The sequence below is a fragment of the Stegodyphus dumicola genome, chromosome 1, assembly GCF_044657685.1.
Source record: "Stegodyphus dumicola isolate Sdum_Otavi_A_Nest chromosome 1, ASM4465768v1".
Lineage (NCBI taxonomy): Eukaryota > Metazoa > Arthropoda > Arachnida > Araneae > Eresidae > Stegodyphus > Stegodyphus dumicola.
In genome coordinates, this window is record NC_140768.1 from 238,847,952 (window position 1) to 238,863,355 (window position 15,404).

A 15,404-nucleotide genomic window follows, 5' to 3' on the forward strand; every position below is an offset into this window, starting at 1 on the left:
TCTTTAGCTTTTTGTTCTCCATGTTGCGCTTTCTGGAAGCTATAAATTGAATGCTTATATTTTGAGAGGCAACATGGATTTCAAGAGTTGGCAAATTTTTGGTATTTGACTTAAGCCTTGAAAGCAATTGACAAACAAATGAAATTTGTGGCAATTATTCTGATGATCAAAAATCCCTAATACCATTTAAGACTCGCAAAAAGTACAGCATACTGGCTTGTTTAGAACTGAGTAACATGAAGTAAAAATCTCATAAGCATGTCTAATGTCAGACTTATAAATTATTGGCATTAAATCATTCTGTCTGATGATAGCTTCAATTTGTCAGAAATGGCTGATGGGAAAATATCTTAAGTACTTTCAAGTGGATTAAAAAGTGCAATTTTTCCAATTTCCTGAAAAAAGTATACCTACGTTAAAGTTTTTGATTAATCAATCAATATTAATCACAAACATGTAATAAAATTTAACAGTTATAGTTGCATGTCAAAGTCTTAATTAGTAATTTTATTACATAAAAATTAACAATGCATCAATTATGCAAAAAAAGTTCATATGAGATGGAAAAAAATCCCTAACTTTTAATTGCAGCATTTTTGGGTGCTCAACTTTTTTGAATGACATACAGATAAAAACAGATATGATTTTCATTACACAGCTGAACTCAAGCACATTAACAAGTACTGCTTTCATTACGAAGCATCAATAACAAAAATTTAAAATGACTACCGTATTTCCTCGTGTATTTTTCCCATAGCACCCTCCCCGTAGATCAATAGTTACTAGTAGTTTATTTATATATACTTTTTATTTGTTATTTTCTTACTGTTCTTATTAACTTCATAAATAATATTTATGAAGAAACTACTGATAACAGTTAAGCTACTAGGGGAAATATGTGAGGAAATACAGAACATAGAAGTAAATATCAAGAAATAGTGCAAAATTACAGTACTTTAAATTTTTAACTTACCTTCTTCACTGCTGTCAAGGCTGTATTCTGCATTACTATCAACATCATCACTTGTATCCTCACTACCAATTTCAGTGTCAGATCCTTCATCATCAGCAGAAGACGATACAGTATCAATCAAAGAATGCTCAGCTGAATATTTTCGGTTCCAGGTTTCAGCTAATTTCCTGGTTTCATCTGCAGTTAAAGATCTTTCCAATTCTTCAGCAAATGCTTCTTCATCAGATTCTGTATCAGTGCTAAAATATTTAAAATAATGACTGATAAACATTACAAACACATGGCTGAATTTAAACATACGAAACCTTACTTAATGCATTTAATTAATCCATCGATTAACATGCACTAAACAAAATCATATGGTAAACAATAAGAATTATAATTCATGCATCAGTTACAATAAATTTTAAGGATTAGTAACATACAAGTTAACAAAACTGCTCATTTTTTTATTTAATATTTTCCTCTCTCTCTCTTTTTTTTTTTTTTTTTTTTTTTTAACAAAAAAGTCTGAAGAATGCTAGAATTTCCATTTTCTCAGACTACTTGTAATAATTGGCAAGTGCTTTATTAAGATCAGGAGAGACATTAAACCTCTGCACCAGAATTAACGAACAAAATATTCATAATATAGTAAGGCGACTGAAAACTAGTTTAAGTTTTTTAGCAGCAAGATTCCTGGCTCTTAATATGCTCTTATTGCTTCCATGGCTTAACTTTCTTCTCCCTACAAGCTTGCTTTTCTGACTGAAAGAGATCATTTTTACTTAACTATTTTAAATAGAAATGGAATAAGGTTTTTAAAATTTTCATTACACATTTTATTAAGTTTTCAATTAGCTAATTCTTGGTAAAGTTCCTACATTATAATGCTATGGCTAGGGAAGATTGATGACAAATAATTTTGTGTAAATCATGTTAACTAGTCACTGGCTCCCCCCGCAAAAAAAAAACTGCACAACTTAGCTAACTGATTATTCCAGATATCAAATTTGTATTAAATTCTCCTGCAGTTAAAGTTTTCCCTTTTTCTCAAACAGTATAAATATATTTCTCATATACTAAGAATAAATTTTAACAATTTATGTGTAGAAAAAAGTAAAAAGATATATAAACAAATACTGCAGAGGAAAGAATCTCACACACAAAAAATAATTACACTGGGCATTTTAAATGCGAATAAAATGACATACTAAGCAATATAATGCATGCATTGAAAATGTACTATTCCCTACTTCAACATTTGGGTATATTTTCAACTACAAAAAAGTTTAATTTTGTTGCAAACTTTAATGAATTGTTAAATTTAATGATATGTATACAAGCACTTAAGAACAAAAATGTTTCAGAAAGGGGAAGTAATAAAAGATACACAATAGAATCTTGATTATCTAAACTACCGTATTTGAGGGCATATAAGATGCACCCTTATTTAGACGGCCACACACAAGGAAAAAAAGTTTCAATAGCATGGTTTCTTTTAGTTCTCACGTTTTGTAAAAGCCAAATAAACAATTATTGAATGCAATTACCTTCACGTATAAGACGCAGGTAACTTTTTTGAGACCAAATTTAGGAAAAAAAGTGCGTCTTATATGCCATCAAATACGGTAATTAAAATTGGGCATGGTTCAGATAAATGATATTCTCAGAAAATAAACTTGTAACTACTCACTATTACAACAGTTTCTCTACTTTACTAAGACTAATGAAGAGCTGAATTAAGTATTCAATCACATTTTTTTAGTTAAGTCAATGAAAATAATGTAAATTAACACAATAAGTTCAAGCTTATGTTCAACTGGTACAAGGTTTAAAACAATATGTTGAGTTTTGACAACTGCAAGCTGCCAAATCATATGATATTTGTAGAATTAAAAATTTTAATTCTTTTTTTGTATCAATGACAAGTAATTTAAATTGCAGTGATAGCTATGGAATGAAATGACCGATTTCAGTGACTTAATCTTTACCATCATTACCATTATAACATCACCATCTTTGTCAGCATTTATACGATTCTTTCAACAATGTGATTACTGTCCAGAATTGTGTTTTCAGCATCAGTACTCTCAACCTCTTTCTATTCTTCCATCATAATCTTCAGAGCTTGAAAACTATGCAATTTGCTTTAGTAAAGCTTCTACCACAATGGCAAAAGTTAACTTGCCACGATTTTTTTCCCAACCATTTGCTGGAATAATTATTTTAATTTTATACCAAATTTGATCAATATGTAAGCATAATCTTAAGGTTTATCTTCTTAAACTTATGAAAGAATAGTTCTTTTTTCCCCCCTTTCAATAATTTAAAGCAAAAAGTTCTTTTTTTTTTCTTTAAAGTTTGTATTTGGATCAGAACCTCAATCTTAAGTTTCTATTTGGTTCGGATGTAATCCGAACCAAAGCATGCCAGTGGCCTTAAGAGTTTCAAAACAGAACTTGAGAAAAATCTAGTGAACTTCATTATTCAATTTGCTTGGAAACAAAAGTTATATTGCAATGTTACAATTTTAGGCATTTCCTTAATGTATCGTTATGAAATGCCCAGCTGCGGTAAGATAGTTTCCCCAAAAGCGGGTTAGGGTTGCCAGAAAGTGGCAAGAAAATGCAGGGTTGCCAGGTTTGGCACGAAATCACAAATTTCGCAACAAAATTGGCGATAGGCCATAGACAGAGCAAGAACATATTCTAGAATAAATTCTTACCGGTTTTCCCGAGAATGTTCTCAAAGGCAGGTGAAAAGATATAAATACTCTGCCGGTACACTGAGTATGAGTTTACCATGGAGAGTATCGAGAGTATCCTGAAGTCAATAGCAGAGTAGTGTTTTGAGCTCCGAGAGCAATTGACTGAGTCGGGAGCTGTACTTTAGTGCTTTGCTGTGAAGCTATCTTCACTGTTATAGCCCGATAGCCTGAAGGCTGTGTTTGCTGATTGTTTCAGAGTGTTTATCGTACTTTTTCGACGATTGTAAACATGTCTTTGGAACTCTACTATGAAATGCTGGTGAATAAACTGAGTTTTGATTCTTCATCAAGTGTTGTCATCAATTACTCCAAACTCACAAACCCATAGAATGCAACTTTTATTGTACAACACAAAAGTATGGATAAGATTAAAAAATACTTCATTATGCAAACTTGCCTATATTTAAAAGGTGACATGTTAATAATTTGAGAATTTCAATTGAATATATTAATAAACATCATGCATGCTTGCATTGAAATAAAAAGTGAAAAACAATTAAGTTAGTCAAAATTTTATAAACTTCAAACCTACAGGCACGGGTTGATGCAAGGCTGCCATCTGTGCATCTATTTCGGCATTAGCCTTGGTAACTACTAAGTACACTGGACTTTGCTAACTACTAAGCTTCTGCCCTAGATGGAATTCTATGACAGAACACCAGGGGTCCCATGGTCTCATACACCTCTTCCCCATACCATCAACCTATAAAGAGGATTTTGAAACCCCATTGTATTTTGAGCACACTCTATGCTTACAAACACCTGGCCTTCTCTGGGATTCGAACCTGGGCCTTTTAGTATGGCAGTCAGCATCACTAACCACTATTCAATCTGGGCCACATTATACCTCTACAAACGTTTAAAAGTTGATTTTTATAAACTTCAATTAATTATATGTCAAATGAACTTAAATCTTCTCATCTGTAAACATTTTAAAAGTTGATTTTTAAAAATTTCAATTAATTGTATGCAAAATTAACCTCTCACCTTAAATCAGAATATTCATCTTCACTGGTAGCTAAATCTTGAGATGGTCCTAAATTCTTTTGTGTTAATTCTTCCTCTTCTAATTCACTTGTCAAAAGCTCCTCTTCAGACAATTCTATGATACTGTTTTCATACTCAACTCTTTCTGGTGTTTGATCACAACCAAAAGTGGAAGAAGGTTCTGTTAGTAAGTTTGTAGACTTTTGTACATTGTCTTGCTTTTGAGCATCAGGTGTTTTGGGGGAATCAGTAACACTTTCACTTGCTTTATCAGTTAATTGTTTACCAGGAGACAGAGCTTTTTCTGTATTGTCCAATAACGTTTTATATAATTTCTCTTTTTCTTCTTCAAAGGCACGAGTGAGGAATTCTTGTTTCCTTTTCATTATCTCCATATGTCTGTTTTCAGGTTTTTGCATGCGAAAATGAGGTATACAGTAGAATTTCCCTGGAAAAACAGAAAAATGAATAATCATTGCTCTATTCACATATTTATCACGTGCAGGCTTATATTCAGCAAAGTCCTACATACTATGATTCATTTGCTAATTTTTCAATTAAATTAAAAATTAAAAATATTAATGTTTCCATTAAGACTAACTAAATGGCGGAAACCCTTATGATACATAAAGCTTCATGAAAAGAATAACTACTTTGTATGTAATAAATCTATGTAATGTTTACTGTGTGCAATGCCAAATTTGTCCAATTCTGATTTTTTTTTCCCCAAAGGAAAACAAATTGCTATGTATGTGGGGATAATGAAGCAGTTGTTCTCCCCAAGTATACAGGGATCTGTATTTGTTTAAAAAACACCAGATAATATCATATTTTTGACACAGAACACAGTATAGCATTGCACACATTTAATATTATATACATTAGCATCATTGTACTGCTGTTCATGAGGCAATATAAAATAGGCTACCATATTTGGCAACTGATGCTCTGATAACAGCAAAGTACATATATTGCATTATAGCTAAATTTTGAAAAATTATTCTGCTAAAGCAAAAATACAATCAGAGAAGATCAATGAAACTTCATTTTACAGAATTCCACGACTAGCAGAGTAAATGAATGAAAAATCACAGCTAACAACTGAACAAAGGGCCCCTCATAACCGAAAAGTGTAGAATACCAAAACTGGAATCTAAGTGCAACCTTGAATTATAGATATATGAATACTATAAATTGTAATGATGTCTTATTAGATTTGAAATGCAAGCATTCAAAAATGGTTAATATGCCAATCACTATATTCAGCCAGCTGATCTATCACCTTGTAGATGGCTCAGAGCATTAAACTACCCAAAAATGATACCAGTAAACTGTAGATGACAAATACGGAATCTTTTTTGCTTTTTGAACACAATGTCTATCTGACACAGAATACATATACTAGGAAATCAAAAAAAAAAGTATTCTACAATAAAATGAAACCAAACAAGAAAATAAGAATGACAGAATAAATTATTAAATACACATAAAAAAACTAAAATTTTTAAATCTGAACACAAATTATGAATTAAACATACACTTCTGCTAGACTGTTATAAAGAGATCTTAAAAAAAAAAAAAAAAAAAAAAAAAAAAACAAACCTCCACATATAGCATCCCTGTCGAAAGAATAATTTCCAAGTCGGAGAGAGGCACTGCAATATTCACACTTGAAACAACTACGATGAAAGAAGAGTCCTTCAGCACTGAGACGCTGTAGTAAGTACACTCGTTCTTTACAAAAATAACAAACTTCACTGCTAGGAAGATTTGCAGAAATTTCCATTTCTGCAGCCTGAATAAATAAAGAATAGAAAAGAATATGTATAAGTGATACTGTTTTGCACAATGCAAGATAATAGGCATTATGTATAAAAAATTGCACACATATGACATACAAAAGATGTCTGAAACGTTTAAAAATTATATATTGCCTTGACAGTTAAAATCTGAAAAGTATTCAGCATCAAAAGTTTATGAGAATACTTTGAAAAATGACAAAAGGTTTGGAGGGGGATCAAACACATTCTATTGACTTTAAAAATAAAAATTAAGAAGCTATTGGTTTTCTTAGCATATACACTTTGGTTCTCAACGATAGTTTTTGGTTTTATGATATTATGTTTGAGACTGCTTTTATAAAATGAATGATCCAATAACTGGTACTTCAGATCCTAAGAGACCTAATCATGCTTTTTTTCCCCCTCCCCTGTTTTAAAATAACACTTGAAAAGGAACAGATACACATATTTTATTTGAATCTGATTCAGGTAATAATTTTGCTTTATTAGATGATGATTTTGAATTTTTGAAATGGAAAGCAACTCTAAAAGTAAAGACAAAGTTAAGGACATTAGAGATTTAATAACAAGTTCATGTCATTATAAGATTTTCATTTCATGTAATCACAATGCAATCAATTTTGCCACAAAAAGGAGAAAACCTAATACTTTGCAACAGCATGTTGTAAAAAAATGTAGCTGTTATGTAAACTATGCAGTATTTTTATTTTTCTGTATCAAAAACTAAATTTCCACGTTCTTCTAATTAATAATAATTATGATAATTAATTCTAATTAACAATATTAATTGTGATTTAATTTTGACGTTGTTTGATAATTCTCGGATTGGCAATACAAGTGAAATATTTTGTTTTAAAATCAGATGTTCAGAATTTTTTTGGAATCCATATAGTATTTTTAAAGGGGGAGGGTTTGGCTAAGGAATCACACTTATATAGGTAACCAATAAGGTTCTTATCATGAAAAATTAAAGCAGTTGCTATTATTTATTTTTTAAAAACGAAGTTAAAGGAGAGCAACACATTTCACTTACTTAACCAGGTTTAATTTTTTAATCTGCATCTTGAAGAGACAGAAAATCAAAATGAAGTTTCAATCCCTATGGCAAATCTATTTCCGAGCAAAAACAGACGCATAAAGTTTGGTGAATATAAAATTTGTACTTTTGCGAAAAACAGCATGAAAGTAAAAATTATTTTGAGGCTCCAAAAATGCCTTCGAGTCCGAACCCCCCTAAAAAATTTATAAAAAGAGTTTGTTATATTTATTTTAAAGTAGAATACAGAGCTAAATGCTGCAAAACATGCACCCAATGCATAATATGTTCTAAAATGCTATTGGGCTTTTATGTGTCCAGGAAAATAAAATTATGGCTGGTAATGAAAAGCAAAATGTTCCTGTAGCTAATTGCAGTAGTACAGACGCTCAAATGATACAGTGTACCTTCAAACTTAAATGGTCGATTTTGCAATAAAGGAAGAAAGTGATTCATTAGGGCGTTTAATCAATATTGGATCTCGGCATTCATGGAATTTGAAGGCCACAGTTGATCACTTAAAGCTGGAGGAGGTATGTGAAAAGAAAAAAAAAAAAAAAAAAAAAAAAAAAAAAAAAAGTAATTATAAAACTGATACACGGCTCTGAAAAAACTCATGTATTAAAGTGAGGTCTTACTGCAGTACAGATCCATTTTCAATGGTTAATATTGGGAAGATGAGAAAAGCTAAGCAAAAGAAGTCGTATTACCCCTCTTCTCATTCAGAACGATAATATCTCTAATTTATGGAACCTAAAAAAGCATAAGAATAGGTGACCCTCGTGAAACTCAGAATTCTGCAGAATTATCAAAGAGGGCAGTAAAACACTTTTTCATGAATGTTGCTGTGAAATTCGACTTCCATGGATGTGAAATTTAGATGAACTGTTAAATAACAGAAAATTCCAGGGAGAAGATTAATAGCATCAACAATAAAGTTGGAAAATGGTGACAATTATCGAAGTTACGATGCAGTCTTTGGTGAATGGTATAAAGTGGGTGTCATAGAATCTTCTATTGATAAACCATATCACTATCTTCCTCATCGAGGAGTGTTTAAGGCTAATTCCACTACAGATGCAAGATATGTTTTTGATGCTTCTTGTAAAACTAGAGGCAATTTATCATTAAATAACTGCTTGATGAGGGCAAATCTCCCACATAAAGAAAGCCTTCCTACAAATATGTGTTAAGAAGTGTAATAAGAAGACAAAAAATATCTGAAATTTTTATGGTGAAAGGATAGACTCAAGAAGATTACCAGGTTAATGGAATTGGGAAGTTCAGTGTTCTAGATGTGTGCATTAAAAAAATAAAGTGTCTTTGCTAATCGCAAAATTTTTTAATTGTAACTCATTTCTTCATAATAAAAATGTTTGAAGAAATGTAGAGTTGTCTTTGGCCTGAACTATACTCCCTTCTTATTGAGTACTGTTATTCAATACCATTTAGAACAATATTGCAATTTGCCTGTTCAAGATGTGGTGGAGAAATTAAAAAATTCATTTTCTGAGGACAAATGTGTCACCTCTGTGGATTCTAAACAGGAGACTGAAAGATTCATAAATTGTTCTTCGAAAAGATGGAAGGTACTAAATTTGAACTCAGGGACTGGAAGTTTAACAAAAGAACAAAACTGAATGAAGGATCTTAATTTTTGTCTATCTTCGGTCTCCTTTCAAAGAGATCAGAAGACATCCTTTTTTGTGAAAACAGAGCTGATGAAATGCCTGAAGGAAGCGTGACAAGGCATGTGATATTGCCCTTGGCTCATTGAGTGTTTGATCCAAATGGTTTCACACTATGTCCAAAGTTTTTTGGTTCAAGAGTGTTGCCAATCGGAATTAAGTTGGGTGACTCTTAGATGATTTATTGCATGTAGGGACATGCCCAAAATTACAAATAGTGGTGACAGCAAGAACTTCATAGAATAGGAAAACATGTTTCAAAGCTTGGACTGGAAAACAATTGAATTAGAAAACCATCTTCAGAACTGAAAGGAAATTCATCCCTCCTTCTACTATCTGGTAGGGTGGATTTTGGGAGAATACAATTCAAATGATTCCTTCAATGTGTATTAGGAAATGCTTCTGTGTATTTCGAGGAAATGAACAATGTCCTTTATGATTGTGAAGCTGTGATAAATTCAAAACCATTGGTTTCATTATCAGTGGACCTCGAAGATTTGACACCATCCTGCAACAATGTTTTTGCAGAATAATCTGATGGTGAGAGTTCCCAATTTTGATCATTTGGATAAGATCGCCCCCCCCCAAATGGTGGAGGTACCAATAAACTTTGAGAGAAAAGAGAGCAAGAAAGAGATTAAAACTGCAGTATTTACGCACTTTGAATTAACATCAGAGACAATTTCTATAATTTAAAAGTGTGTGACACTGTTCTCCAGAAAGTGATTCAAACAGAATTATCTGGCCTCTAGCTAAAGTTGTTGAAATATAACCAGGAAAAGATGATTAACATTTGTGTTGTGCATTTAAGGACTCGAGAGACGAGATTATACAGCCTGGCAAAAAGATTTAGCCTTTGAAAATTAGCCTCTACTCGGCAAACACGAGTTCTACTAAAATTTCAAATGTACAGCATAGTCAAGACGATTTAAAAAGAATCTGCTATCAGAATTAATCCACTAAAAGTGGCAGAACTGTTAGACTATCAGCAAAATTTGGATAAAATTAAGACTAGTTCAAAGTGCCTTATTTTGGATAGTAATTATTTTAGAATTTATATTTATGCATTTGAATATTATCTAGCAACTTCCTAATTTGTAAATTTATGATTTATTACCAACTTTGAATTTGATGTAAGTGTATGTTTGTTTTGATAATGAAATGTATAATCAAAAGGTGGGAGTGTTATGTAAATCATGCAGCACTTTTATTTTACTATATCAAGAATTTAATTTTGATGTTAAGATTCTAAAAGCAGTGGTTTAGAGTTTTTTAGAATGCACATGGCATTATGTAAGCATTATGCATTAAATAAATAAAATATTTAACACATAAAAAAACAAATAACACATCCTATATTACCACTCATAGTCTGCATTTTTCATTAAATCATGAATGCATACCTGTATTAACTATAAAAAATAAAACAAAAAAATAAGCAAGCAGTTATAATTATGTTTAATTGCCATATTACATTGCATTAAGAATATATAAAATCACCAAAAACATTAATTTATTTAAAAATAAGAACATACAATTAAGCATGAATATATAAAAATGAAACATACCAACTTTTATAAACAGCAAACTCTCATTTGTTTGCAAAAATTTCAGTGACAGAATGAAACTTTAAAAGTATATGAAATATAGCTAATATCCTGTTTTTTTTCTTTTTGGGCATTGAACAAATTTAACTTAAGAATTATCCAAAGCACTAAAGTTTTACTTACAAATGATCCTAGGATTCCCTCCCTTTAATATAAATTCAAATTTTTAAAAGTAAATTTAATGCCAAATAACATAGTAATGATAAACGTTAATAAAAATAATACAACCAAAAAAGCACAACTGCTATATAAATTTAGAAAACCATATCTAATTTATTACATGCAGGAATTTGTATAATAAATTGTGCATACAATAACACTCTTACACATGTAAAGGCTTACAACTGATTATTTGAAAGATTTACATACCTTTTTGACAACAGGTGCAGGAGGTAATGGATCTTTTTTCCTGCCAGCCTTCTTATCCCAGATGGTAGCCATGTGTTCAGCCATTGCAGCAGTTTGGTTGTAACCACGATCACCAACATCCATCGTGCCCTTTGTTAATTTATTCTGCAACTTATTTAGGGCATCATCAATTTTTTTATATTTGGCTGCTTCTTCTGGGGTTAGGGCTCCACCAGCTTTAAGCTTTTCATCCATATAATGCCGCTGAAAATAATTAAATTAAAATTAATTATATAGGAAAATGATTTATATATCACATTTATTTATTTTGTAAGAACCTTATTACAAATCGTGAAATTAATATTTCTCTGATGAGTACATTCATAATTTCCCTTAGAAAGGTACAGGCGTTTACCTTGTCTATAGACACCATAAAATAAACCTGCACATTATCTTCTATAACACTGATCTAGTTTTCAAAATAAGTTCAAGTAAATCATAAGCTTTCAAAGTTTATTATTCTATTTCCTTTTTTGAAGTAACTAAGAATCCTCACCCCACCAAAAAAATATTTCTTATTTTCAGAAATTTTACCACAGCTGAGAAATGAACTGATAATGGAAATATGTTTTCACACCCATAATTTCTTTTTTTTTTTTTTTTTTCCTTTTTTTTTTTTTCTTTATTTTTATTTTTTTTTTTTTTGTTATGGATTAGAATCTAAATTTCAAAAGAAAAACCATCAGTAAACTACAGAATTTTATTTTACATTATATGATCCAATAACAGTTCCAAGAATTTCAAAAAGATTAATTACTTCAAAAATTTTTATGTTATGTTGCAACTGTAAATATCATCAAATCCATCCACCTGTTTAGATACCACACATATTTGGAAATTTAAGTATAATAAACAACATTTTAAAAATTTCTAAACAAAGAGAATAAAGACTGTGCACAAATCTTTCCTAATTCTATAACAGCTTCCAATTATAGCATGTTAGCAGAAATAATATCACTACAAAATGCCATTAAAATCCACAAAGAAATAACTGATGCTTTTGAAATACATTTTTGCCAAAAGAAAAATATAGTAGTATTGTAATTGAAATATAGTAGTGATATTATCAATGTGAGAAACAAATCTAATAGTGATTATGATGCTACTCTAATGATGTAATATTAACGACTGTGGATTTACTTAACATATGAACGCATTTTTAATTGTAAAAAAGTGTCTGTAAATGAATTTATATTACCAGATGTTATTCAGCAGTAATTAGTTTAATGCAAAATTAATTAAGATAAATTCAAGACACAGTTTAAATCAAAATACTACCATCCACAGAAAACCTTCGAGAATGGACATCCCAAATTGATCTCTTCATTTAAATCCAACATAGAATGTACAGAATGTTCTAGGGAGATGTTTAACTGTGACTAAACTGCCATAAAATATCAAGATAGATATTTATAATGCTTTAAGGAAATTATGATTATTGTTACACAGTTTATTAACAACATCACAAATAGTATGAACAAAGTTGCCAATCCTATTACTATTAACCAAACTGCACATTTAAAGCACTTTTATCTAATATTTTTTTTTTGAAAAATTTCCTTAAATCACTAATTTTTGTATGGAAACATTTTTTTCATTTAACACTTTTAAGAAATTTCCAAATTGGCCATGCTATTGATGTTTTTCCCCAAATTAATCAAAAATTCTTTGCATGTTGTGTCATATATGACGATTTTTCCTTAATTCATGGAAATCAATATTCTAATGGGCTTTGCTTTATGTCAAATAATAAAATAATCCCAAGAAAAGACTAATAAATGAACATGAATTATATTTTTTAATATGCATCCAAAAAACTGGAATTGCTTACTTGGCTAGGGCAAATTTAAAATCAGTCTTCCACTATCTCTTCAATTAAACAAAATTACTGAGAATTTAATAACTGAGGGCTTATCATAATACACGAATGGTTGAGCTTTCTCTTTAGTCTTAGAATATCATTCCCCAGCTTAAGTGAATTTAAAGTTACACACACTTCCAGATCCACCAGGAAAGCATGTGACCAATTGCAAGCTTGGCAGAAAGTTTCGATTCAATAGAAAACAGATTTTTTGAAACATAAATTCTAATATGAAAAGCATTCTAATTACAAAGTAAGGAATGAAAAAAATTTTAGTTTGTTACGAAGAACTCTTAAATGATAACTCAGTTGTCAGTCACTCAGTCGTCAGACGGATTTGTTAATTTAATGAAGCTATTGACATTGACAAAACTCCATTTAATGTTATACATTTATTTTATTATTATTTTGTATTGATATGTACGAAAACTACATATAGCCTTTGGTCTTATTTAATTTAAATTCATATGTATTTATAGACAAAACTATATCTTACATACACATTTTCACTGCTCCCCCATTTCATAACGTCAGGATATTACGGTAGTCCATTATATGAGATAGGCTTCCTAAACCTTTTTTTGTCTATGCATTTTAAGAAAACATTTCAGTTCAGGGGTATTTTCATTTTTAAAATAGTCTCTCTTGGTGAATAATAATATAAATTTTATTGAGAAAATAATTACAATATGCTTTAAATATAAAAATTAAAATTATTATAAAAACAAACATAACTGAATGAACTTTATTTTTCACTTCATCAAGATTCCCTGACGCTGAGCTTATGACGTCAATTTAGTCAAGTCTGGCTTACAGTTAGTCACCTTAAGACGAATACAAGCATTCGCTTTTATTTATGCTAAAGCATTTGCTCCCTTTCTGCTTTTTGAAACTCAGTCATATTACGTTCCTTTCATATAAGGCAAAATTATAAAACCAATAATTTGTGTTCAGTGACACTGAAATGACTCCTGTATGCTCCCTTTTAGCTCCTCTATGAAATCAATCTAGAATAATTTATTTAAAATTTATATAATAATAAATATTCTTGATTCTAACACAAGCACATAAGCTTGACTTTTGTGGAGAAAAAGTTCAGCAGTTTAACAGTCTCGACAAATTTATAAAAACTTTTAGCGGATGCTTAAAAAGTATAAATTACATATTTAAAATTGCACATGTTGACCATATTTTATATTTTCAATATATTAATTATAAAGTGAACAAATTAAATGTTTTACAAATGAATCATTAAAAGTTACATTCAAAATTCTAAACAATTTAGCTCCCAACATAACAATATGGGTTTTCTATAATTATTTCTTAACCCTTTCGGTCCTAACCGGCACATATGTCCCAGAGATTACATTTCGCTCCCTATTGGGTAAATAAAACCCACTTTTAAATGGGTTTTTATGATTGCAGTGTTTTTAAAGAATTAGAAAACAAATATATGACTAAAGAAACCTGGGGTATTTGCCAAATGTATCAGGTTGCGCTTTGTAAAGATTGCTTTATGCCATATCATACTTAACTCTTACTGTGAGAATAAAATATTTGGTACATTTAATTTAACTTAATTATTTATTCACATGCAGTGTAAGGTTATTATTACAATATCATAGATGACTGGGACAAATAGTCCCAGTTGACAATATGATTGGGACATACTGTCCCAGGATATTTCCAGGAAACGGGGAAAAGTTAAAAACTTTAAACTTGTATTACACTTCTTTTTAAGTACGTCAACATTAAATTAAACTACTTTTCATGGTTAAATTTTAATCATTCAAAAGTCGGGTCAAAAGGGTTAAATTTAACATATGATTTATAGACTGGACATATTTTTCTGCATTTTTTAACAACAAATATGTAATTTTTTTTTCTTTATTCAAAAGAACAGTTTTAAATTAACATATGTGCAATATTCGCAAAATACAATTAGCTGAATTTTGTTGAACAGGGAAATAATTTGTTTTAATATAACATTAACATCATTCAAAAACCAGAAATGAACAGTATCAATGTTTCAAAGAAATCATCTAAAAATATTTTGGATTAATCAAATTATAATTTTTTCATAACGATATATTAATATGCAGTCAAAAGTCTTTAATCCGGACTCATCGGGACTTCAGCGATTCCGGAGTATCGGTTTTTCCGGATTATAGATCATCAATTTAAATCTGGTTAGATGGCATGCAGAAATTATGCAATTAAAAATATGAAAACATAATTTATGAAATAAAGAGCAATTATGAACTAAAGGGTATCAAAATTTACAAAAAAAAAA

At 30.2% G+C, this 15,404-nt stretch overlaps 1 protein-coding gene across 3 annotated transcripts in view; it reads right to left on the reverse strand.

Annotated features, from left to right (window-relative positions):
• Positions 1–15,404, reverse strand: part of Mical (Molecule interacting with CasL) — a 241,831-nt gene that overhangs the window by 43,690 nt on the left and 182,737 nt on the right. For all 3 annotated transcript variants that reach the window (XM_085826689.1, XM_085826697.1, XM_085826694.1), the window contains 4 exons: positions 11,212–11,454; positions 6,312–6,504; positions 4,710–5,157; positions 974–1,212 (listed from right to left, as the gene is read on the reverse strand). In XM_085826689.1, coding sequence (XP_085682815.1) covers positions 974–1,212; positions 4,710–5,157; positions 6,312–6,504; positions 11,212–11,454 — 1,123 coding nt within the window. The remainder of the gene's footprint in view (positions 1–973; positions 1,213–4,709; positions 5,158–6,311; positions 6,505–11,211; positions 11,455–15,404) is intronic.